At 35.4% G+C, this 26901-nt stretch overlaps 1 protein-coding gene across 1 annotated transcript; it reads right to left on the bottom strand.

Annotated features, from left to right (window-relative positions):
• Positions 1-1087: 1087 nt before the first annotated feature.
• CHORDC1 (cysteine and histidine rich domain containing 1) lies at positions 1088-26014 on the bottom strand. Its single transcript, XM_004051961.5, has 11 exons — positions 23556-26014; positions 18820-18869; positions 15862-15918; positions 14700-14857; positions 11889-11992; positions 11211-11269; positions 6878-6948; positions 6125-6230; positions 3974-4093; positions 3479-3541; positions 1088-3217 (listed from the first exon to the last, which is right to left on the bottom strand). The coding sequence occupies exons 1-11, from the start codon at positions 23617-23619 to the stop codon at positions 3071-3073; spliced, it is 999 nt and encodes a 332-aa protein (XP_004052009.2). The 5' UTR covers positions 23620-26014; the 3' UTR covers positions 1088-3070.
• Positions 26015-26901: the final 887 nt, after the last annotated feature.

Below are 26901 nucleotides of genomic sequence, written 5' to 3' on the forward strand. Positions count from 1 at the left end.
TAGGGAAGCAGTCAGGGATAATTAACAACAACAACAAAAAACCTATCAAACAATCAAAACAAATGAAAGAGAAAACCCTATTAACAAAACCTAAAAACAAGCTGGGCTTAATAGCTTGCATTTCAAAACTGAGGCCATGGAATTATGATACTGGTGAAAACAAAGTAAATAACAAATATGAATGCTAAGTCAAAATAATTTGCCATAAAAGATGAACAACAACAAAAAACCCTATTAATGTTCAAATAGATAATTTAAAAGTACCTGACTGCTAAAAAAAAAATTTACAGAGTACATACCCATATATCCTAAAAGGGACACCAGCCCTCATAAATGAGCTTTTAAGAGTTTACTTACTGTGAGTATACGCATGACATAAATTTTCAGGCTGAGGAATAACTGATAAAAAAAAAAAAAAGGGAGTTTGGAGAGGGGAAATAACTCAAAGTCCCTTTAAAATATTTGCAAGAACTCTTTAAGTTTCTCTACACTTTGATGGTTGAATAATTTTCTGAAGAAAATTCTTAATTAAATCCTTGCATAAAATATAAATTACAATAAAGTAAAATCATTACAGTCCTTTGCCAGTATAGTTACACCAAGAAGTTACATCTTCAACCTATAAACATTTGTTGATTCCTAATCATATCTTAATTGTTTATAAATTACTGGCTTAAATTACCAAAAAAGTAGGACAAGTCTTAAGACCTTGAAGAATTCCACTAAAAACAGATGGTAAAAATAAAATGTTCTACTTTAGTTAATAGTATTATACAAAGGTTAATTTCTTAAGTTTTATAAATGTTCTATGATAATGTAAGATTTTAACATTAAGATTAATATAAGACATAAAGAACTGTTGTATTATATTTTTACAACTTTTCTGTAAACCTAAAACTAGGTCAAAGACGTTAAATAAAGGCTCAGTTTATTAGGATCTTACTTCCTTTATACTAGTAAATGTGCTATGAAAGAAAAATAGCATTTTAGGTTTCCCATCTTTAGTTACCAAGTATATATATAATATACCTAACTTTGACTGCTTTGCTATAGTAATTATTTTTAATGCTAAAAAAGACAAAGCAAATTTCTAGAGAAACAAATCAATAAGCACTTTTTATTAACTTTTTTGACAAACCGATAGTAAAACATATGCTACCTAACGATTAACTGTGTCCCTTTATGTATGCGTCTAAGAGAAATATTCGGATTTTTATCTGGACAAGAAATTCAAAGCCTCCTTAAGAAGAAAGTAAATACCATGGTCACTAATGTAACCAGACTAAATATAAAAGCTACATATATGTGTGTGTGTGTGTGTGTGTATAAATCAATGTTTTGATCAATGTAACTAATCTGAGGTTACAATAACTCACTGCTTCAAATAATATTTCAATTACATGTAACAGATTAAGATACTGTTTAGGGGAAAACAGCCTCAGAAGGAAGTATGAACAAAAAGGCATATTAATCATTACCTTTAATCAAACTAATTATCAACCTTTCCCCCAACCCATAAAGACTTCATGTCTCTAAATGGTTCCTAAATCATGGAAGATATCTTGAAAAATTTTAAATACATCTCCAGGTATCAGATGCTTATGTACTCCATGTGGGTCCAACTTTTACTGCCCAGAGTTTCTTGTCATGGTAATGTAACATCATGAAAGTCTGGTTGCCAGATCTTTATGTTTTTATTTGTAACAGAGCTAAAACTTTTAACAATTATATTAACTACAACTAAGTTATTTGCTAATGGTAGTAGAATGATACATATGCTTTATTAACGAAAATAGTACTTCTGCAAATTTTTCTTTGTAAGAATTCCACAAATACCAAGGAAAATAAAAGACTCAAGGGGTTTGGGAAATAAACCCCTTTTAATTTTAAATCTACATAAGTTTAATTTATTCCCAAACTTTCTAAGTTCTTCCAGAGTTCTGGCCTTCAGAATATTTCCTAATTTTTCTTCTTGAGTTCTGCACTAACTCAAAACCTATCCAAATGATCTAATTCTGTGTTACCTATATTTAATATAAAGTACAATATATAATCAACATTGTATCACTAGAATTGTGAAGCTCTTCATGACTTAAAAAAAAAACTCCAAAACAATTAAGCTATTTTATTTAACATGTAATAGTCATAAAGCAACTCCATATATTTAGTTTTCTGATATCCTAATGTATTTCCACATACCTTTTAAGTCTACAATTTTATATAGTTTTCCATCAGGGAGGCAAGATATATATAATTTCTTTTTATATTTAACTAAAGGTTTTAAGAGGGCTTAGTCTCTAAATCAGTAACAATTAGTCATAACACCATACAAACACATTTAAATATTCAGGAAAGAGGTTGTTAAGATTATTGCTTAGTCTTATAAAATGGTGAATTTTAACCAAATTGATACCTCTGTAATCTTATTTATGTTTCCTATACTCTTACATCATACTGCTTGGCAAGTAATGTAAGTTTTGACATAATTTAAAAATTCAAGTAGTTGTAAACAAATTCTAATTTGTTAAACAATTCATATATTCCCCTTTAGTTACTATACTACCTCAGAATTAATCCTCCTTAAAAAAGTATCATCCCACATAGAAAAAACTGCAGAGCTTCATCTCTTCCTTAAATATTTTCAAGTACTGTAAGAACACAAATCCATGAAAAAACTGATTAAAATTTAACATTTCATCTTGCTTTACTAATTATGGAATAATACAAAAACATAAAAAAAAAGTTCCTTAATATTTCTTTGCTTAACAGAGAAATACAAAGAAATACTGCAATTATGGTTATGGGCTACTTTCCAGCCTCTTTCAAGTATAGGACACAACTATGGTTCCTACCAGTAGGGAGAAATGAATAATCAGTCTTACATAACACAAAAGAAAGATGAGAGGCACAAAAAGACAAACTGACTTTGGCTTTTAAGAACCTAATGTTAACCCTGAAATGCCACATTCAGTAACACAACAACAAAACAAAAGATTACAGCAGCAAGCCACCACTTCACACAGTATTAAAAATTCTGAAATAATGTAATAGCCTTCCTTCCGTCTCCCACTCAATCTGTTGTGTCATCTTTTTGTTTTTCCTGCTTTTTAGCTGCAGGCAGTTCAAGGCTTGCCCACTGCATCGGTTCAGCTTTTCTCATAGTGATTTCAATCTTTGTTGCAGTCATAGTTACATAACTTCGCTTTACATCAATCACCTGTAACATATCAAAGAGAGTTACAGGAAACCTCAGTAGTTTTATTAGTCTCAGAGGAAAACATCAGACTTGCTTATGCCAATAATCCCAAATCCAAGCTTCTAAAGGCCTCTTTTATATCTAGTCTTAAACTTTTTGGTAGGATACACTGTTAAGTTACATATCTATACTTTGCATCAATGTTTACTAAAAAATTGTCTTTTATTCTACAAATGATCTAAGTTATCAGAAAAAAAATTCTTAGAAATTTGTAATACTTACACCCCATAATTTCACATTTTGATCAAATTCCTTCTCTCCTTCAAATACAATATGCACATTTAACTGAAAAAGATATACACAGTTAATTGATCAAATTCAAACTGAAGATTTACGCTATCAAACACTGATTATAAAAATAAGACTGACAAAAATGAATTAAGCTATTTTAAGAAACTGCCAGTGCTGTATTGTTTCATGTGAGAAAAGCCACTGACAAAAAAGAATAACTGGCTTCAAGTTTCATATTGAGAACTAAGTACTATATTACTTGATAAATCTACTACAGTATCTCCAGAATGGTTCAGCAGTAAGTCTACTATACAGAAATTTTCATTTAAAATAGTTCCATAGAAGTAATTTAATTTTTTTTAATGGGAGTCATTATAAAATCTTACCCCCAAATCAGCTGAGATATAAACAATACTTTAAAATACAGTAACATAAAGAATGATGTATAGAAAAGAACTTTTACCCAAAATTATAAGATGTACTTACCAATGTGCTATTTGCTTCTACTCGGCTAAGTTCTGGAAGTGAGTTTTTAGCATATACTGAAATGGTTACTTCACCTCCAGTCTGATGCCAGTCATGTCTACATGGAACAACTTTTTTCCCCTGTAATGTAAGAGAAACTCTGTAAGTTAAAAAAGTGCCACATAATTAATTTCTTAAAAAGAGGAATTTGACCCATCTGAGAAAAAACTACCATGCACAACAACTAAGCACTTAATGTTTAAGGGCAAAAAACTTGTATATTTCCCGAGAGGCTTAAACAAGAAAATATATCATGGTACAAAGATTCTTCATAAATTTTATGATTTCAGAACACACTTATTCCTTCCCTTTGTTTTTTTCTTTCAGGGCCATAATATTGATACACATTTAAAAAGACAATTTAAGAACTCCTACTAAATTTAATCCAATTTTAACATTCTGTAACCTACTAAGTACTGTCATCAAAACATTCTTTGAAGACTGAAATGAAAGACATTTGTTTACTGGGATAAATCAGACAACACCTTAACCTCATGCACTAGAAACCTTATTTATTTTCTACAAATCAGAATCTAAGAAAAAAAATCTGACCAGTTATTACTTTCTTCCCATTTTAATAAAGAACAAATGATTTTTGGATTTTCTGATTATGAAAATAATCCTTACATACCAGTAGTATACTATACTGCCCTACCAGTATTTTTTTTTATAGAGGCAAATGATGATTTGTTATATAAATGAGAACAATTTAGTTACATAATTCAGGAAACTGAGACACTACTGTTGCAAAAGGTACTATTTTCGTTTTGATAAAATTACATTAACTAAATTTAAATTATATATATCACTCACATTTTTCCCCTTAGCTACTAGCTTAGATACTTAACACTTGATAACTGCATACATTAAAAAACAAGAGAAATTACATCATTTTATCTAGGATTATACTCCCAAACTTAACATAATGGAAAACAACATTTTATTTTTTCAAACTAAAATTTTCAAACTTTTGGAATATAAAAAATACACTCTTTATTTAAAAACATTTCTGATAGTTTTGTGGTAGATGAATTTTTATAACTTCAGGGTATTTTTATAATATCCAACCATGTGTTATTAAAAAGCAGCAACCAGGGCCAGGCGCGGTGGCTCACGCCTATAATCCCTGCACTTTTGGAGGTCGAGGCGGGTGGATCACGAGGTCAGGAGTCCAAGACCAGCCTAGCCAAGATGGTGAAAACCCGTCTCTATTAAAAATACAAAAAATTAGCTGGGCGTGGTGGTGCGCACCTGTAGTCCCAGCTACTAGGGAGGCTGAGGCAGGAGAACTGCTTGAACCCGGGAGGCAGAGGTTGCAGTGAGCCTGCACTGCATGTCTGGGCGACAGAGTGAGACTCTGTCTCAAGAAAAAAAAAGTGGGGGAGGGGCAGCAACTACAGAAGACTAAAATATTGAAATCTCTAAATTAATTTGAAAATTTAATACATTATAAAATACATTAACAATAGCTAACAGACAAAAACTTATTGAGCAATAAGTTGCTCATCCTCTGACAATTTAATGGGGTTTTGGGAAATTATTTGCATAGCCCCCAAGTCTTTTTAAAAAGCTGTCCAGGGAAGTAGGAAATGATGCTTTTTCCCCCCCTTTTGATAAATATCCCATTAGCAAGCAGAGGCATTCAAAAGAATTCCACTGAAACAAGACTGCAATCCTCCTCTCTGGCCACTAGATGGAGTGTTTGTGCATCTGTAAATGATTGAAGTTTTAAGTGGCCAAAAGAATAACAGAGGTCTAAACGTTTAACGTCATCAAATTCATAGAAAAGTAATTTTTAAAAAACAGAAAGTAGGAAGAGGCCATGGAGCTAATTTTATTAATTAAAGAAGACAAAAATTCTTCAATTTTGTCAGGCTTAAGTATTTCACAAAACCTCACATGCTTGCATCAAAACAGACAATGGCTATTTTGCTCAAAAGACAGTACACTGGCAGCTTGACTCAGATTCATTTTATTTCGTAGTCACATCAAAGCTCTATGGTGCAAAAAAGAAAACTTTTTTTTTAAATCTAAAGACAGAATAATTTCAAATCTTTAAAAAATGACTCAGATGAATATAAACCCAGTGTGCTATTTTTGGAAGTTACTTACAGCATCTTTTTTAGTCCACATGTGTTTCCCTTTTGTACAGCCCTCTTGGGCTAAGAATGTATTAAAATCAGAAGTTTTTCTTCTACAACAGCTCCAGTATTTCATCCTTTAAATTATCACAGAAAAACTTCAGAAATAAAATCTCACAACCAATTAAATCCACAAGTATTTTAGGGATAAATCTGATTTTTAATAAGCCAGTAAGTGTACAACTCTAGCATTTTACAAGTGTCTAACTTACTAAACAGCTAAAAATGAATGGACAGTATATCACGAAGAATGTGGAAACAGAGTGGAAGATTTTTACACAGTGCTGCATTTCTATAAACTAGAGCATAATACAGAAGAGAGGCTCTCAACTGCAGGATGCGGAAAAGTATGGGTCTTCTTGGGATAATGGTGTCTTAGTGCCCCAGGGCCCAAAATTCTAAATGCCCTGCAATGTGTAGGACAGTCCTTCAAACAAAACATTTAGCCCAAATAGAGAGCATCACTTTTAAATACAGGATATGAAGAAAAACAGGCGGTTTCTATCACAATGACCACTTAAGAACTGTAACCTTGTTTCTGTTTTCTCAAGTAAAAACACACAACATACAAACCCCTGTGTTTGTGTAGGCTATTGTGAAGATGTTAATGACAATGTAAGTAAAATGCCTAACAACACTGCATGGCAAACAATGTTTAAAGACAGAAAGGTTTAACTTTCTAAATTCTACCATAAACTATTTTAATAAGTCATGCATAAGTTACCCCTCATGGAAAATAGGTACTCCAGAATGATACACACAGACTTCTTCTAGACTCTCTGGACCCCGGTATGTCTAAAAAAGAAACAAAGAGAAAAAAAATTAGCTGCGTATCTCACAGTACATCTCATACATATTTGCAGTACTGGTGACCTCTACGAACTTTGCAAAATACTTAAATGACAATTACCTAGAAAATTCATAAATCCATCCCACGCCATTCTGTTAAAAAATGAAAAATGATTCCCTTTTGGATTTGGTTAAGTTTTAGGTTCCTTTGAGAAAGTCATATTAAGATGCTTTCAGCCTTTCGAGTATGAGATCCCATCCAATCATATTCAAGTACTTACTTAGTTACTAATTTAGAAAACAATGTTGAAACCAAAGGATTAATACTCTCAATAAAAATACAGTTACTGCATGACTTATGTGTACAGTAAACTCCATGTAAGTATTGTCAAATAATATGAGAAATCTGATAAGCAATTCTGGAAGTTCTAGAGTGATGGTGATTTCTTATCCCTATAAAGGGTAAAATGAGCTGCAGACCTATATATATATCCAGGGTTTGTCTGGAAGATCCGGGCCCCATTGCTGCTGTAGATGGAGGCTCTACAGATGAATTCACAAAAAATTATGTTAATAAAACATGGATGTAGCCAGTAGTATATTTTCTATTTTTGTATTTATAGCACTACCTACAAACAGAAAATAAAATTGTGTTTATCTTTTATAAATCCAAAGTACAGTATTAGATGTGTATTTCTCCTTAAGATATTTCACAAGAACATAAAACTCAGTATGTTAGCATCTACTAAACTTAATGCTATTGCCCCCACAGTCTATTCTTTTCCCCATATTATTTGATGGCACCGTACAGACTCAGTTTCTCAAAGCAAAATCCATTCGTTCCTCTTCAGCATCTCCTCTCCCTCCACCCATACGCAGTCTATAATGAAATCTCATCAATTTGACTTGAATATATTAATTTGTTAATCTTCCTCATAAGCTAGCAGATTTTAAGCAATCAGACTATACTAACAGGTTTCTACTATTTCTCAGCCCTCGACTTCTATTTTCTACTATCTAATTATCAAATTACTATCACCCTTTTGTTTAAAGTTCTTTAATTACATCCATGTCACACCTTATACAATAATCAGTTCCAGGTCATTTACATATTTAAATGTGCCTCCATATGAGAAAACACTCACAGCCCTGAAGTAAGCAACGATTTCTTAAATAGAACATGGAAGCACTAGTCATAAACAAAATGAGGGACAAATTGGATTTTGTTAAAATTAAAAAGCCTGTGTTTATCAAAGTCATCATTAAGACAGTGAAAAAGCATAGAATTTCTGATAAGAGTCACAGCTAAAATATATAAAGAATTCTTACAAATTGGTAAGCAAGAGACATTAGAGACAGGTAAAAGATTCTGCACACTTCACAAGAGGATATACAAATGGCTAATAAACATACATAAAAGCAGTCATCATTAGGGAAGTACAAATCAAAACCATGATGAAAACACTATACATACACTAGAATGGTTAAAATACAAAAAAAAAATAAACAAAAAAAACTCATATAACAAAATGTTAACAAACCGTACGACAAGTTGAACTAGCCTCACATACTGCTGGTAGAAATGTAAACAAATACAACCACCTTGGAAAATTATGTGGAAGTATCTGTTAATGCTAAAGATATACAGGTGGGCATGCCTAATCCAAACTCTCAAATGCTCCAAAAATCTGTTAACTTTTTGAGAGCCAACATGACAGTTAAAGAAAATGCTCATTGGAGCATTTCAGATTAGGGATGCTGAACTAACTGATAAGTATAATGCACATATGCCAAAATTAAAAAAAAATCCAAAATACTAGAAATGGAAATGTGTATATGTGTCACAAAAGTCATGCACAAGAATGTTCATAATAGGCCGGCTGCGGTGGCTTCACGCCTGTAATTCCAGCACTTTGGGAGGCCGAGGCGGGTGCATCACCTGAGGTTCAGGAGTTTGAGACCAGCCTGGCCAACATGGTGAAACCTTGTCTCTAGTAAAAATACAAAAATTAGTCAGGCATGGTGGTGGGCGCCTGTAAACCCAGCTACTCAGGAGGCTGAAACAGAAGAATCGCTTGAACCCGGGAGGCGGAGGTTGCAGTGAGCCGAGAGCCTACCATTGTACTCCAGGGTGGGTTACAAGAGTGAAACTCCATCTCAAAAAGAATGTTCATAATAGCATTATTAAAAGCAACTTTTTAAAATTAAAGGACAATATAAAGTAGAAATTAGTTGTGGCACATTCAAATAATGACATACCTTAAAGAAATAAAAAAACAAAACTAAAGCTACATGCAACAAAGATAAATAAAACAAGCATTATTATGCAGAAGACGACAAAAACAAGTACATATTCTATGGTTATTTTTACATTAAACTCAGAAACAGAAAAAACCTATGTTGACTGACAGAAAAACATTTGAGGAAGATAATGAATGAGAAAACACATAAGGAGTGCTCTGCATTGCTGGTGTGTTTAACTTTGTGAAAATCCCTTGAGCTATAAATTTATATTTGTATATCCTTTAACAAACTTCAATGTTATATTTCAATGAAAAAGACTAAAAAATTCTTCAATTTCAATGGCCTCCACACTCTAACTTACAATCTAACTTCCCTGCACCACTAAACCCTTTTAGGATCTGGCCAGGTCTACTTATCTCTATTAATCTCAATTCCACAGCAGCAAATTTGTACCATTACATAATTTTCTCTATACTTCTGCTATTACTTATGCTTGAAATACCCTTTCTCTGTTTTCCCTGTCATTCACTTTTCAAAACGCATCTGATACCTTCTCCTTGATCTTCCTCTATTACCCTACCATTTGAACTGCCTTCCCCAATCCAGTAATTACTAATTCCCTTTTATCTACTACTTCTACCTCATATACATGTAAATACAATTGTATCTCCATTCCTTAAGTGATCTAAAATTTAACATGAGGAAAAAGTATAAACCTGCCCCCACCCCATTTTCACCTTGTTGGTTAATGGTGTCACCAATCACCCAGATGCTTGAATTCCCTTCACATCGAATCCATTAGCAAATCCTGCTAATACAGGCAGATGCTCCTTTGCTTACAATGTGGTTATAGCCTGATAGTACCATTGTTAAGTCAAAAAAAATCTTAAGTTACACCATGGTAAGTTCGGAACCATCTGTACTTTCTGTACTTTCAAATTCTATCATTCATTCTACACGCACTGTTCTAAGCATTCAAGATACAACGAAGAAAAAAAATCCCTATCCTCACAACTTTTACTCAGCATGGGGGTTAGGTGGTATAGCTCAGAAGTAAAATAAGTATACAAAATAAGTAATAAAAAGTGATAAGAGCGATGGAGAAAAAAGGAGAGGGAGAAGAAATGTTGGAGGATATGCAAGTTTTATATCAAGTAGCAAGAGGCAGGAAAATGGCTTACTGGTATGTTTGACCGCATCCCACATTTAATCACTTCTCAACAAACTACTCTCCAATCCCACTGTCTGGTCTTCCACAATAGCATCCTAGCTGGTTTCTCTTCTTCCAATTCCACTCCTGCTGCATCACCATGTATTTACCATTCACCAGTCACAGAATCTTTCTAAAACCCTTCCCTAAAGCAAGTAATAGCTTCTCCTAATACTCAGAATAAAGCCCAAATACCTCATCATGGCTTAAAAGAACCACCATAATTCTGTCTACCTCTCTTACCTGCTACCCTTGCCCAAGCTCCACAGACCTTGTTATTCCTTGAATAGCCAAGTTCTAAAGCCTCTGCTCATGTTACTACATCCAAAACACTCTTCACCCAGGTTTACATAATCCATCCAGTGCAACATGAAGATTTCTGATTTAGTGTTACTATGTCAAGAAGGGCTTTGCTGATAAGCACTCCTTAGTATGTTTTATTTTCTTCCTATCATCCTGATTTTGTAATATCTAACTACCTATTTGTTGCTCTTCTCCCCATTCTAGAATATCAGCTCCATAAGAACAGAAATGTTTGCTTTATTTGATACTATGTCTCCAGCCCATAAAATGTCTGGCACATAATAAGTGCTCAGTAAATGTTAAGTGAATTGGAATTACTTATTTTCATTATTCTACTGGACATGATGCTACTCAGACAGAGTCTCTTATCCATGATTGTAGCCCTAGTCCCCAGCATAATGTTCAATATATAATATGCATGCAAATGTTTGTTGAATTGAGTCAGCAAACAGCACTTTCCTCAAAATTAAAATTTTACTTCATAACACATCACAAATCTTGTGATATATACCTTTGAACACCCTCCATTCTTACATGAGGTCCCAATCTTAATTTCATCATTGTCTTCTTCTGTAACAAAGAAAAAAAATCAAATTAAAAAGTTAAAATAGAACTTCACTGTGGCATCATTCTTAAAAAGTAGGTTTTTCCAGAAAACAATACTTTTTAGAAAACGACTGTGACTAGGATTTGCTTATATCCCCAAATTGATATATGACATATTTCTTCTTCTTTTGAGGACCTGGTGTCTTCAACAATGCAGGACACAATTTTTTCCATAACAAAATGTTATATCCAGTATCTTAACTTTGTAAAATAAATCATGAAAGGGTGTTTTCCTCCCATGGTACCAGGTATAAAGTCAGAGAATAGTGAATATATTTTGTATAATGTACAAGAAAACATTTTAAAATATCAAAGAAATTTAGCTGATTCTTAAAAAAATAATGAACCATAAAAGAAAAAAAATTTAATATAGGTTCTCGTTTTGAATAAAGACATATGGAATTAACCTATTAGGTTCTGAAGTATTTGTAGTTTATCATATCTGACATTTAGAAGAAAAAGTTTCTTAACTACAATGTGCGACTTTTCCCTATTTATATGCAGTAAACTACTATTCTCTCTTTTGGATAACTGCTTAACTGTACCAGAAAATAATTAACAATAAAACAAAATAAAATCTTACCTTTCTTATTTTCTTCATTCCCTGATGACAGTTTAAGTTTATCAAGTGCTTGTTTTAGGGAGGCAGATATTTTTAATTCCAAATTTGTCATTGGTTCATCTGGGCTGGAGAATTTTGAAACCTTATTACCATTATTAATATACCAAAATATTTCTTTGTACTCCAAATTAATAACCTTAAAAGCTTTCTGAGAAGCCAAATGCTTTGTGTATCAAATGATTGCCATTAAAAGGTTAAAAGAAGGTATTTTATAAATAATTGTTACAATGTATCTACATTCTGTCTTAACAGAAAAGCTCCTTATATTAGAATAGTAAGTCTCAAATAATCATGCTACTGTCAGCATATTTAAGTATTAATCAGTTGCACTAACGAGAAGGGAATAAAGACTAGGAATCCAAGGTTTTCAAGATGAGTAATGCTGAGGAAGGGACCATAATGTACTTTTACATCCCATGCCCAAGCTCAATGCTGAGCACATAATAAACATGAAATATAAGTAAGTTCTAAGTGAATCCATACTCACTTCTACCAGTGGAGATAATTTATGTGGACACTGGCATATGGATCTGTAAATTCAGATATAATCGTATTGCAAGGCAATTTCAGTAGGGTTTAAAAAACAACATCTTCTAACATTTCATAATGGCTAAGTGTTGTATACATAATTTATTTAAGTCCATCCAATAAATAAGTATTAAACATATTAATAAACACAGCAATAAAAATAAAAATCGTAGGCTACTCATTCTATATCCGCAATGAAAAAACTGACAAAAGAGGCATTTTAAAAGTACATAGGCAAGGCATGGTTGCTTATGCCCATAATCCCAACACTTTGGGAGGCTGAGGCAAGAGGACTGCTTGAAGCCTGGGCAACAAAGTGGAACCCTGTCTCCGCAAAAAAATAAAAAATATTAGTCAGTCACTGATATGGTTTCCCTGTGTCACCAACCAAATCTCATCTTGAATTCTAGCTCCCATAATCTCCACATGGTGTGTGACGGACCTGGTGGGAGGTAACTGGATCATGGGGATGCCTTTTTCCCACGCTGTTCTCATGATAGTGAATAAGTCTCAGAAGTTCTGACGGTTTTTTTCTTGCCTGCCACCATGTAAAACATTCCTTTATTACTCGCTCTACCTTCTGCCATGATTGTGAGGCCTCCCCAGCCATATGGAACTGTGAGTTCATTAAACCTCTTTTTCTTTATAAATCACTTAGTCTCGGGTGTTTCTTCGTAACTGTGAAAATGGACTAATACAGTCATAGTAGCATACACCTATAGTTCCGGGGAGGGTCAGGGAGGAAGATGGCTTGAGCCCAGGAGTTCAAGGCTGCAGTGAGCTATAATGCCACTGCATTACAGCCTGGGTAAGAGAGGGACTTTTCTTCTTAAAAAAAAAAGTATGTAAAAACTTATATCCTCATAATTGTTATAATACCACCAAATGAATTTAGGATAAAATATTTAGTTTTTCTCATCTCACTGCCTTTGTCCTTTTTTTTCAAAAAGTCAATCTCAAGATCCTCCTGCCTCAGCCTGAGTAGCTGCAACTACATGAGCACACCACCAAACCCAGCTAATTTATTTTTTCTTGGAGAGACAGGATCTCTTTCAGATTGGTTCTCAAACTCCTAGGCTCAAAGGATCCTCCCTCCTAGGCTTCTCAAAGTGCTGGATTATGGGCTTGAGCCACAGTGCCTGGCCTCTGACTGCCCTTTAAGTAAAATAACAGCCCATCATTTAAAGAAAAAATTAACTCATACTATTATAGTACAGACTGTATTATATTACTAAAGAGATTAAGAATGAGCCATGACTGAAGTTTTGTCTTTTCCCAATTATTTTTCTAACTGCTAAACTGGCCAAAGCATTCAATGGTCTCCTCTAACTATGAAGATGGAGAGAGAATAAAATCATCCTGAGTAGTTTCCTTAGCAATTATCTGTACTCAGAGTGCTAACGAACAAATAAACATCTAAAGTCTCTTAGGGTTCTTATCTTGGTTCTATATTATTCAATACTCTATAAATTTATTTAAGTAGGATCAAAGGAGAATAAAGGGAAAATCATGAGTTCATAGCATGAATAAAAATTGCAATAAGTGCCTACTTGCAGCCAAAAAAAAAAAAAAAAAAAAAAATCACCTTTTTTTAAGTCCTGTAGTTTGCTTCTAAAACAATTTAGTACTCAAGTGTAGCACGAAGAAGACCTGGTTCAACAAAGGTACTCAATATACATGTGTGGGAATACAGAGTCTGGTTATCAGAAGGCAAGTATGAAGAATCTGTACAACTGTATTGCACAATGAGCAAACGCTTTTTTAAGACTATCACAAATATGTCATCTAAATCAAATGCATTAAAAATTGACCAGTAGTAATGAGATTAACGGTAGTTTTCAGGCATCTGAAAGTAAAGATGGATGATTAGGCCTCTGCATTATTTTCTACTTCAAACTCATGCCATGAAAAGGAAAACTGCTTCAAAGAATTTTACCATGCCACAGTGAAAAAGATGCACTCTAAGGCACAAGAAAAATGTGACTTCCCTACCCTGATGATACATGTCCCTGTAATTATGACAGTACAATATGCAAATCTGTTATGTAGTTATATTGTGTACATGCTCTCAAGTTGAAGAGAAATAAAAATTTAAGGCAGATTTAAGGGAGAAACCAAATGGTTCAAAGCTTGGTGGCCTACAAAGTAGCTACAAATGGTATCATGCTAAATCATAAAGGAAAGTACCATGCACAAGTGCTACTATTCAGGTGTGACAAAAATATGTAACTGTATAAAGTATACCTTGGTCTTTTTATTGCTTCTACTGGCTTAGGGGCTTGAATGATGTGTTCCTGAAATTTGGGTTTTAATTCAGATAGTTCCTTCTTCTCAGTATTCTTGACTTCAGGTTTGACTGGCTCAGGTGGCTTCTCACTATTATGTCTACCTTTTGTACAGCCCTGTTAGTGAAAGATAATTCATTAAGAGTTATCTATTTTACATTTCATGATAGAAATATTATCTTTTCACTTCTTTATTGATACTGATTCTATTTCATGTTTTCTCCAGTTTCAATACACTGATTTTAAGAAATGAAAAACAGAACTCCAAATTTGCCATATTTGCTGAATCTCTGAATGAAGGCTTTTTTAAAAAGTCTTTGAATTACACTTCATAAACATCTACTTATTCTATTAAAAATATGGCATAAACCTCTTGTTTACAGAATAATTCTGGAGAATCTCACAAAGAACTGTAAAAAATAATTATACAGAAAAAGAAAAATCTGTTACTCAAAAGGCCTCAATTTGAGACCTAGTTCTCAACATACTTATTAGTTATATGACCTTAAGCAAGATAATCTTTTTAAACCTCCATCTCCTCATTTGTAAAATGGAGGTAATGTCAGGTAAGATATTTTCTGAGAGAGTTAAATAATAAAATGCCTGGCACATTTGGCAGGTGATAACATTCAACAAACGTTAGCTACTTTTCTACTACATTCTACTGAATTATACATACTCTTTAACACCTCTGAAATGATACAATCAATAGCATTATCAGTTTGTTAGTTGCTTTAGTTTTCTTAGTGGTATATAAAGTGGTTTTATATAAAAGTGGTATATAAAATATTTCAACAGCATCTTAGATAAAACTTTATCGTTCCTAACTGAAAAGGCTTTAAATTGTTGCTTACCACTTTCTCCTTGATGTTCTTTCAACATAACAGAAAGAACACACCTAAAATGATAAGCAGGTAACTGATACCTTAAAACGTTAATTTCCAAAACAGATTCTTTATTTTACAAGCTGTGGAAGGAAGATGAGCTGCTTTTTGAAAGGTGTTATCTGCAAGTTGATGAAGACCGATCAATCTGTATCAGAAATCAGACTCCTCAAATCTGAAGCTTTCTATAACACGTATTTTTAGGAAGATAATCTAGAAAAAGTAATTAGTACTTACTACAATGCTTAAGAAATCAGAAAAATCAGTTGTTCTTCTCTTACAGCAAGACCAACCCTATGAAAAACAAGAGACGGAAACTAAAAACTCTATTTGCATGAGAAACACGACCCACTAAAACACTCTACTTGCACTTATCTACTTGAATCCTGCAGTAACTTGCGTATAGAGTGCAAAATTTCAGTGTTGCATATAATTCACCTAATCAAGTAAAATGAATATTAATCTTTGATTTTTAAAAAACCAATTAACCAATGTTAAAGTGATTTGTGCTATGCCCTATCATCAAGGGAAGCACCTTTATAAAACAAAAACTGTTTCTCTTTTCAACAATCGTGTCTGCTTTTTAGAAGAAAAACATGTTATAATTCCTAAAACTATCATATTTAAAGAATATTCAAAATAAGTATAGGTATTTTACTTTTAAAATCCATTAAGTTAAAGATAGTAACTATCTTTAGTTAGTTACTTTTAATTTCACAATAAGCATTCTATTTTCAGAACAACAAAGATTAATTAACACAGCAGCCAAAGCACTATTAAGCCTTTGAAGGTGATCTTTTCAGTGAGAAGCATAAAGACAGAGAAACTATTAGTATTTGTGATTTTTGAACAAACTATCAAGTAGTTTACCAAAAAATGGCTTTAATAATTATCTCTAAATTCCAATGTTTATAGAGAATAGGGAAACAAAAATGCAAAATCTCAAAACTTGGAACTTCAGATTAAGATTTGGGACTAAATTCAGATTAAGACGCAACTTTGCACACATCCGCCTGGACCTCGCTGATTTTCAAAAGACTGCATAAAAATTTGGTAGTGATTTTTCTCATAATATGCACCTGTAGGTTCTTTTTCTTTAAAGGTAATTTCAAATATCCTATAATTCAAATTTTCCTTTATTTTGAAATTTAATTATCTTTTACTCCGAACTGAGATGTAGATCAATTACTACAACCTTAAATATAGGGTTTAAATAGCATCAATAATATAGTCAACAGAAAAGTTATTCTATAAGAGAAAAAGTTTTACTGTCTTAATCATGTACTAAATTATGTCAGATACTGTGATACACACGTGTAAAATACAATACAGGCCAGCTGTTCCCAAATGCCAATCTGGATTCTATGCTAGTCTTCAGTACAATGAGAAAAGGAAAGATAAATTTAAGTTATGTGAACATAAGGTTGCTAGTTGTCTTTTTTCAGCAAGATTGTCCTTTTCTCTGAATATGCCCCTTCTAATATTAAAACAGTATTTCTTTTGTCAACGCAATGTTTAACTTCTTACTTGGTCAACTAGTATCCCTGTATTGATGTATACGCATTTTGTCTGAAATCTTCTGGACTGTGAAATCCAATAATCTTGGAAAGTCTAGGACTTTAAGAAATGGTTATAAAATAGAGACCACAATAAACACTACAACTGCAAAAGAGAGAGAAGCAAAAATACTTCAAAGTGAATTCATTAAGACTTGGAGTGATTAACAATGCGGTAAGAGAAAAAACGGGCAATGGACCAAATGATCAGAAAGTCAGTAGTATCATTACTAGGAGCAGTAAAGTTGAGAGGCAGACTACTTTTGGAATAAACGGTACACACTAGAAACTGGTTTGATGTTGCCAATGAGACACATAAATAGAAATATGTTGTAAGAGCCATCGGCGTAGAGGTGACATTTGAGAAAACCAATGAATGAACTGAATGAGAGAAAACAGCCAAAGGTTATCTTTAAGAGCTAAGAGGAAAACAGCATAGGGAAAAAAAGAAAAAGACACAGTAAAACAAAAATATCAGAAGAAATGGCAGTCTAGGAAAAATAAAATTCCACAAAAAGAAAAATAAACATTTCCACAGCACCACAGTTTCCACCACAACAAAGATTTGTAAAAACTAAAAAAATGTATGGAGGAATAAGGTCTCAACTTGCCCTACTGAATGTCTTCTCTGTTTTCCTCACTCAGAGCTAACCAGACTAATACATCTTTTGTTAGATTTGGTGGTGTTAACAGTGAAGTGCCAAAACAGTCTAACTACTCTTTGGAAGGTATAATTAGACATTTAAAGGGCACCAACAATATTTAAACATGTTAAGACTGCTTATGTTCCTGAGAACCAAAGAAGTAGAACCTAAAACCATGGCAGCCCTACCACAGCATCATCTTTTGAGATATACAAAGGAAACTCTTTAAATGTATCATATTATCATGAATTTTAAAAAGATGACCAGCAAAAATCTAGTCAAACAACATTCCACCAATTCTCCAGAACATCCAAGAAGTATAGCTGGAAAACTCACATGTCTGTCCCGAGACTGGCACTAAATGTTTATAAGAATCTTTTCTAAAATTCAGAGCTGTTATTAGCCAGTAGTGACAGACTGAGATTCAATACAACCACTCTATTTTCCCTCAGAATTAGAAAAGTGAAGAAATGGGTGTAGAAAATGAAAATTAAGACCAGGCATGGTAATCCCAGCACTTTGGGAGGCTGAGGCAGGTGGATCATCTGAGGTCAGGAGTTCGAGACCAGCCTGACCAACATGATGAAACCCTGTCTCCACTAAAAATACAAAAATTAGCTGGGCATGGTGGCAGGCACCTGTAATCCCAGCTCCTCAGGAGGCTGAGGCAGAATCGCTTGAACCCAGGAGGCGGAGGTTGCACCACTGCACTCCACCTGGGCAACACAGTGAAACTCCATCTCAAAAAAAAACAAAAACAAAAACAAAAACAAAAAAACCCAGAATTACAATTTTATAACTGGAAAAGACCTTAAGATCATCATCTACTGTCTTTTCTTTGTCTTTAGTGGAGTATACGCTTAAAGCACCTCCCCCGCAAAGGTCATTAAGAAGAAAGTCACTAGCTGAGAAAAAAAGATGAGAAAATAAAGATTTAGTATTACATCTCTCAATTTACTACACAGATATGAAAAAAATGAAAATATAGTTCCTACCTTTAATGCATCATGAAAGACCGGAACACCTGGGTGGTATGTGCAAGCATCTGGAGAAAACAGAGAAAAAAAAAAAGTACCACTCTTTATAATGAAGAAAAATATATACATGATCATCTCCTTAAGGTGTTAACCTTTAATCCTTTTTCCAAACGCAAGTACCTCAAAAAGGTACAAATGATTGAGTTTGACGTGCAGCACAAAGTGTACTATATTAAAATAGTATTAAAAATTCTAATTCAAGCATATGATGACTAAGGACAAAAATACAGAATTGTTTATGTATAACAATTATATTTTATATTCCCCTAATCTTGGTAGTAAAATTTGTTTAGTACCAAAACTTCAAACCCCCAAATTTTGACCATCATTTTTCAAACCTGCTTTTACAAATATACTATCAAACTTGAAGTATTCTTATGTGCATTCATCCATAAAGGTTTCACAAGAGATTCCCTTAAAGACATTTTGTACTAACAGGCTCAACATTTTAAATACTGTAAAGATTTTTTGCAGTATCTAATTGGTAATTTAACTTTCCTAGACACAGTCATTCCTAGGTACAAACCTCACTAAAAAGAAGACTAGGGCGCCTCTGCCTAGCCCCTGCCCTGTTTGGGAAGTGAGGAGCTCCTCTGCCCCGCCCCCGCCCAGTCTGGGAACTGAGGAGTGCCTCTGCCTGGCGGCAGCCCTGTCTGGAAAGTGAGGAGCGCCTCTGCCTGGCCACTGTGCAACCTTCCAAGTGTGAAGTGACAGCCTTGTGTATGATCTTTCTGCCTTCCCCAAGTGTGCATTTTCAACATTAAAGTTTACTTTTTAATTAAAAAAAAAAAAAATAGAAGTCTAGGTGGGCCTGGTGGCTCATGCCTGTAATCCCAGCACTTTGGGAGGCTGAGGTAGGCAGATCACCTGAGGTCAGGAGTACGAGACCAGCCTAGCCAACATAGTGAAACCCCGTGTCTACTAAAAATACAAAAATTAGCCGGGCGTGGTAGTGCATGCCTGTAGTCCCAGCTACTCGGGAGTCTGAGACAGGAGAATCGCTTGAACTTGGGAAGCAGAGTTTGCAGTGAGTCAAGATCATGCCACTGCACTACAGCCTAGGCGACAGAGCAAGACTCCGTCTTAAAAAAAACAAAAAAAACTCTCAAGTTCTACAGCCTATTTTCTAGATTCTCACTGGGTGTTATTCTATACTTCCCTCCCCACTACACCATCAATCTTTACTTCTCTTATGTAAATGGGTTTATTACAATTTGTGTTGGGAACAGGCCCCCAAATATGGCCATAAACTGGCCCCAAAACTGGCCATCAACAAAATCTCTGCAGCACTGTGACATGCTCGTGACGGCTTTGACGCCCAGGCTAGAAGGTTGTGAGTCTACCTGAATGAGGGCAAGGAACAACTGTCCCACCCAGGGCGGAAAAACACTTAAGGCATTCTTAAACCACAAACAATACCATGAGCCACATGTGCCTTAAGGACATGTTCATGCTGCAGATAACTAGCCAGAGCCCATCCCTTTATTTCCTGTAAGGAATACTTTTAGTAAATCTCCATTGGAGGCTCTCAGCCCTAAGGCTGTGAGACCCCTGATTTCCCACTCCTTACTATATATTTCTGTGTGTGTGTCTTTAATTCCTCTAGCACCACCGGGTTAGGGTCTCCACGACCGAGCTGCTCTCAGCAATTTGCAAGATGGAGTACTATATTTTTAAAAATCAGGTAACAGTCAGCTTCATCCCTCTGCAATCTGCTTAAAAGACTATCTTTCAACCTTTCAAGTCTATTTAGCTTTCAATGCTCTACAACAACCTTGTCCAACATGCCACCCCAGACAACTCTGAATGTAGCCCAACACAAATTTCGTACTGTCTTAAAACATTATGAATTTTTTGTTTTAAGCTCATCAGCTATCATTAGTGTTAGTGTATTTCATATGTGACCCAATTATTCTTCTTCCAATGTGACCCAGATAATTCCTCTTCTTCCAATGTCGCACAGGGAAGCCAAAAGATTGGACACCCTTGCTCTATCACCTGATTCCTGGTGTTGCCTCAAAATTTACTACTGGTGCTCACAGAAATCTCCCTACCCCGTTACTAGCCAGTATTGCTTCCTTAGTAACCATGTGCTGCATAGATACTAGCTAATGTAGAAAGTGTTAGGTATCTTCCTGATACAGTAAGTAAATCCGTGGGATCAGAAAGATATTATTAATTAAGGGTAGTTGTGGAATTAAGGGCTGAAAAAGGAGGTTGGAAGTAGAAATGGGTATGCAGAAGGACATGAAGTTGAGAGGGGAATGGAAGTAGAGAACAGATCCAGTATTTTCAAACACCAAATTTAAAGTAGTCAGAGACATAAACGCAATATATAACAGAGTCAGAGGCATAAAATGTCACAATAAGTCAATTTTGGCAGTATGGCAGCAGGAATGAGTCAGATCTGAACTATACAACTAACATGAACACAATTTGAAAGCCACTGCTTTCAAAAACAAGAAGTAACAAGCAAATGGACATTCTTCATTCTTTCTTTAATATCCATCCTTCCTTTATCAGTTTTAAGAGTTTTGGCAAAATTAATATTTTATGGGTGAGAAGCTACAAGACAGTAGCAGTGGTTAAGTGTCCAGGGCTTCTAACGCTGGGTCTGACCCTGGCTAAATTTCTCACTGAGCTACTCGCTAGTAGTTCCCTCAGTTTTCCTCGTATACGTCGATTAAAAAAAATACCGTTTGTGAAGCTGTGTTTATTCTAGAGTAAGTGTTTAACATATGCAAGTTACCAACTGTGTCTCCCTTAAACACCTTTTAACTTCAGTTACAAGTTAAAACGTTCTATCAGCTTAAAAGGGAGTCTAATTTCTGTCTCTAGGGGGGAAAAAAAAATCATGAGACTATAAGTCAACGAGCACGGTAATTATGCCACAGCACCGAGAAAAAAAGCATTTAGTGTAGATTAAGAAATATTTAAAGATGACAGATCCAACATCTGGCTTACGCAAAATGGAACTTGCTTGTGTATACCTCTTTTAACTTATTTCTGTCAACTGTACAAGGTCAAACCTCTTCCTAAAAAACCTCCTAACCAACCTTTCTATTTAGTTCTTGTCTCCTACTCCATATCTCCATTTTCTTCTCCTTCCATTCACTCAATCAGTTTACTTGGAAAATTTATTCTAAGTCTCTAAAAAAACCGTCATTTCGCTAACGTAAATATACTTATTGGAATTTCTCTGCTGTAACTAGTACTGCTGACCACCCAAGTTTTGGGACGGTTTTCCTGGTCGCTTTCTGTTTCCTAGGCACTGCACCAATTCACACATGGATACAGACTTCCAACAAATGACTATCGCCCCTGAACTTTATTGTCTCATAAGCAAAGCGTCAGTCTTTCCCCTGTATTCCATATTAAAGTAGAATATCTGCAGACATAAGTGCAATTAATGTTTTACATAGGCTGCCAACACCAAAGGGCTTTAAAATCGTTTCTCGATTTTGTCATCGACTTAAATCTCACAATCTTCCTCTTGAGTAGCATCATATTTGCATCATAAAAATGTCAGTGGCGGTAACTTGAGTATTGCATAGGTTGGATTTTCCTTTTCCTTAAAACTCTGTATCAATGGTCTTATTTTAAATAACGCTATCAATTTACCTGTGTGCCAAAAATAAGTATTTCAAACATCTCAGAGGTGAAGAGTTTAAAAGGCATCAGTTTTCATCTCCTCCACAATAATGAAGGATGTTATTAATACAACCTCATTGAAGTGAGCTTCTCTATCAAATGGGTCTAATTAACATTACATGCGTCCCAGGGTGGTTATGAAGATTAAATAAGATAAAGCAATAATGGCTGGCATGCAGAAGATATAAACTAAATGCTAGTTCAATCTGAAAACGTGTTGTCACTTCTCACGATACGCAAGGAATCATCTCACTTCTTTGTCAATCAAAATTTCAATTCACTGATCATTTCCCGTCCTTCACCTAATAGTCATTTTCGCTTTGGATCCTTAACTCGACATCTAGGTGCTGTAGATGACATTCACTCATTTTATACTGGAGTAGGCATGGTAGTAAAACGTGGAGGCCACAAGAAGAACAAGCAACAAATGCAGCTAGTAATGAAAAGATAACGTACCACCAGGATGAACCTATCAAAACAGTGTGAAGATACAGAGTAATGTCCCTTACCAAGAACACTTGTAAGAGGTTTGTAACAGCGGATCGACTGAACACAAACTTCTACAAGGCAGAGCTTACATGCTAGGACAACCCGCTGCTCATCCCGGCCACCTCTCCCTCTCGCTCAGGCAATCACAGCCATCACTACTTCGGGAACTACAAAGCAAGCTCACCAGTACCTCGTTAATTTTTGCTTCCCCAGAGACTGGAGGGCCCGAGGAGAAAGGTGTTCGTTCTAAATTCCAGGCGACTTAAAAGGAGTGCGGGGACGACGGGGGAAACACGTGGATCCATGGGAGCTTCTCTCTCCGCAGTGGCAGAGGACAGTCAGGCGCCGGGGCCGGGCGCTCGCCAAGGGAACGCGGCGCAACAGAGGGGCGGCCGGCGGGCTGCGCGGGCAGCCAAGGGAGGCCCAGGAGGGGCATGGACCTGGGGCCGCGCGAGGACGGCTGCAGGAGATCCGCGGACACCCTCCGGCCCAAAGGGCCTCCCCCGCTGATGAGGTGGAGAGGGGAGGGAGGGCTGGCGGCGCGTTCCTCTTACCGTCGGAATTGGTCTCAGGATCGAAGCGCTGACCGCAGCCCCGGTTGTAGCACAGCAAGGCCATTTTCTTTTCCCACCGTCACAGGCAAGGCCCAAACACCGGGAACGGCAAGAGGATGCGTTAGCCACTCCCGTGTCGCTAGCACCGGTCTGACGACTGAGGCGGCTACCGGCTTCCGGAAACGATCTGTCGCGTTTCAGGAACCTTCGCGAATTTTCCGGTCGCGCAGGCGCAGAGGAGAAGGGACGAGGCGGAGGTAGCGGCGGGAGGCTGGCACTAGCCAGGGCCACGATAGGTCGGACTACAGCTGGTAGCAACTGGGGGTCGGAAGTGGAGCCCAGACAACAGCGGAGGAGAAATTTCCGGGGCAGAAAATGAAGGTGTCCGAGAGACTGACAATTCTCTTCTGACCTCCTCAGTGCTGACTGGCTTTGGGTATCTCCTGCAGCAAAGTGGCCGCCCCGCCCTCTCATCCCCTGCGACCCAGCACCCTTCTTCCTTGCCTTGAGGCTGCGCCTTAGACAGCCCGGTGGGTATCTGTTTACCCCTTAGCACTAAGGGATAAGTGCACAGTAAGTGCAGAATCGTACAGTGTTTCCAAATCCTCAGGGTAGACGTGTGAGCTTAGTAAATGAGGAGAGGAATAGCGGACGAACCTCTCCGTGTGTTTGTGTCTCGAGTGCCCTCATCTCAGGAGCAATTTTCATAACAGTTGCGGTCACATTACTTTGAAAATACAAAAAACGTAGAAATCAGAGTAGCAAAGAAAATTATGGATCTGATGCTGTGCCAGAATTGATCACAATTGCTCTAAAGCCCTGGGGTAATTGTTAATATTTCATGTGAGCCTCCACTTAAACGATTTATCAATACTCAGTACACCACTCTTGGAACAGCTAGTAAAACTTCAAGTGCATTATAAAAAGTACAGTAATGCATTGGCTTCAACTTGCATATTTCCCAAACTTGGGGCGTTTGCAAGAAAAGCAAACACTTTTTGATAACATATACTGAAGGATCTTAAAATAAGATCAGCAGCTTATAAGTAAACCTAAAAATCTATACACTGTTTCCATTGATCTCAAGGTTATTTAGAGATCTGCTCACGTCCTCCTACCCCTAAAGACTTTTTAGTTTTTCATATTCTGTTTCTCTTCTTCTACCTAGAAGTATTAAATTTTCATATTGTGATCCACCATAGATAGGTATGTTTTCTTCATTTAACCTAACGTGAGTATTTTTCTATTTTGTTTCATAGTCATTGTTACAAATGACGGAGTATTCTGTTGAATAAATGCACTGTAATTTAACCTTTCTCTAATTTCCCCAACTTTATTATATATAAGTTACAATGCTCAACCTGTGTATTGTTTTTCTTATTTCGAATTTCCCCCTTTAGGAAAATTTTTGGAAAGCGACAGTTCTGGGGTAAAGGGCATAAGGCTTTTTAAATAACTTTAAGATTTTAAAGATATATAGAGCCAATTGCTTTCCGAAAGGTGGTACCAATTTACAATTGCACCGGCTGTGAATGTAATAGACCGTAGAAATTGATCATACACAATTGAAAATGAGTAAGTGGAGAGCTCTAAAAAGTTTTAGTTGTGACCAGATCTGTTGTCTTGAGTATCCTAGTATCAATGCAACATTACCAGGATTGTCAGTGAACTAAACCTTTTAAATAATTTTAATGTTTATTTCTAGTTTTTCATCTGTAGCATTTTACAATCAGAATATAATTGCTTATGGTAGATAATTTGGAAAACGCAGAAGTATACTAAGAACAAAGTCAACAATAATTCCACCACCCAGCAATAAGTACTGAATGGCTAAAATAACTCTTTGGTAAATTTATTTTCAGTGTTTCCTGTCACCCCAAGCATTTATAGATATATATGTTTAAAAAGAGTCGTGTTATATATAGGAGTTTATGTTCCTCCCTTGGGTATTTTGAGAAACTATAAAATTAAATCATTCTTATGATTAAGAAAAACAGTGTTACAGCAACAGCCTGTTTCAGTCCCACCTCCACTTACATTTCCATTCCAACACTTCAGTGCTGACTACCACCCACTGTTTGAAAAACTTTCTGGAATTTACATGTATATTTTATATACACTTTGAATATATCTTCCCTTCCTTCTTTACCCCCATACATATCAAAATATGCTTTAACTTTGACTATCTTGTTATTAACAAAAGACTTAAATAAATATGTTAACTTAAAACAATTGTCAATTATTCTTGGTGCAAAATGGATGTTTATCATAGTACTCTCTTTTTCTGCATTTAAAAATATTTCTTAAAACAATTCAGTTAAGTTTAATTAAGCTCCATTATCTTGGGCTGGGTGCTGTGGCTTACGGCTGTAATCCCAGTACTTTAGGAGGCCAAAGTAGGTGGATCACCTGAGGTCAGAAGTTTGAGACCAGCTTGACCAACATGACGAAACCCTGTCTCTACTAAAAATACAAAAAAATTAGCCGCGTATCTTGGCGCATGCCCGTTACCCCAGCTACTCGGGAGGCTGAGGCAGGAGAATCACTTGAACCGGGGAGGCAGAGGTTGCAATGAGCCGAGATCACGCCATTGCATTCCAGCCTGGGTAACAAGAGCGAAACTCTATCTCAAAAAAAAAATTAATTAATAATATAAATAAATAATAGTTAAGTTCCATTATCTTAAAAACGATTATAGATATGTATGTATCCATGTACGTGTATAAAATAATATTTGAAAAGACCGTTAATCTCTTATAATAACGGATATGTATAAAGACAAGGATGAGTTTAAAGGAGCAAAGTTAATATTTTACTTTATACTCTTAGATATGTTTTGAAAATGTAAATACATACTCATTTTTGATATAGTTAACATGAAGAGGACAAAAAACCAACTTAACAATGACTATTTTTATTTGATCTACTTTATTCGAAAGATGAAAATTTCATCCATTATGATTGTGTGTTGAGCAGTTTGTGGTTTATGTATTTTGAACATACATTATTCATCCTATAAAGGTGCATGTCTTTCGTATTTACATAGTTTATGTTTTTAATATAAAATGACCTTCTTTGTATCATTTTGTATTTTTGTCTTGAAACCTACCTTGATATTAATGCTTCAACTTTTGCTATGTTTCTCTTTGTTTTTGCCTAATAAACCTCACCCTGTCCATTTATATTTAATCTGTGTCATCTTGTTTTGGGCATATCTGCTGTAAGCAGCAGATAGATTGCATCTTGTTTTTCTTTTTTTAACTCAAATCCGAGAATCTTTTTATTTTGTAGAGAAGCTTAACCTTTTTATTTCTGATTAATGCTTGAAAGTTCAGCTGCCAAAGTG

The sequence above is a fragment of the Gorilla gorilla genome, chromosome 9 (assembly GCF_029281585.2).
Source record: "Gorilla gorilla gorilla isolate KB3781 chromosome 9, NHGRI_mGorGor1-v2.1_pri, whole genome shotgun sequence".
Lineage (NCBI taxonomy): Eukaryota > Metazoa > Chordata > Mammalia > Primates > Hominidae > Gorilla > Gorilla gorilla.

Excerpts from the sequence above, each read along its gene's own strand:
- CHORDC1 (XM_004051961.5), bottom strand. The coding sequence starts at position 23,619 with ATGGCCTTGCTGTGCTACAACCGGGGCTGCGGTCAGCGCTTCGATCCT. Across the intron at positions 11,993-14,699 it reads GAAGCAATAAAAAGACCAAG|CCCAGATGAACCAATGACAA; the intron begins GTATACTTTATA and ends AAAATTCTCCAG. Across the intron at positions 4,094-6,124 it reads TGTGGACTAAAAAAGATGCT|GGGAAAAAAGTTGTTCCATG; the intron begins GTAAGTAACTTC and ends CTTACATTACAG.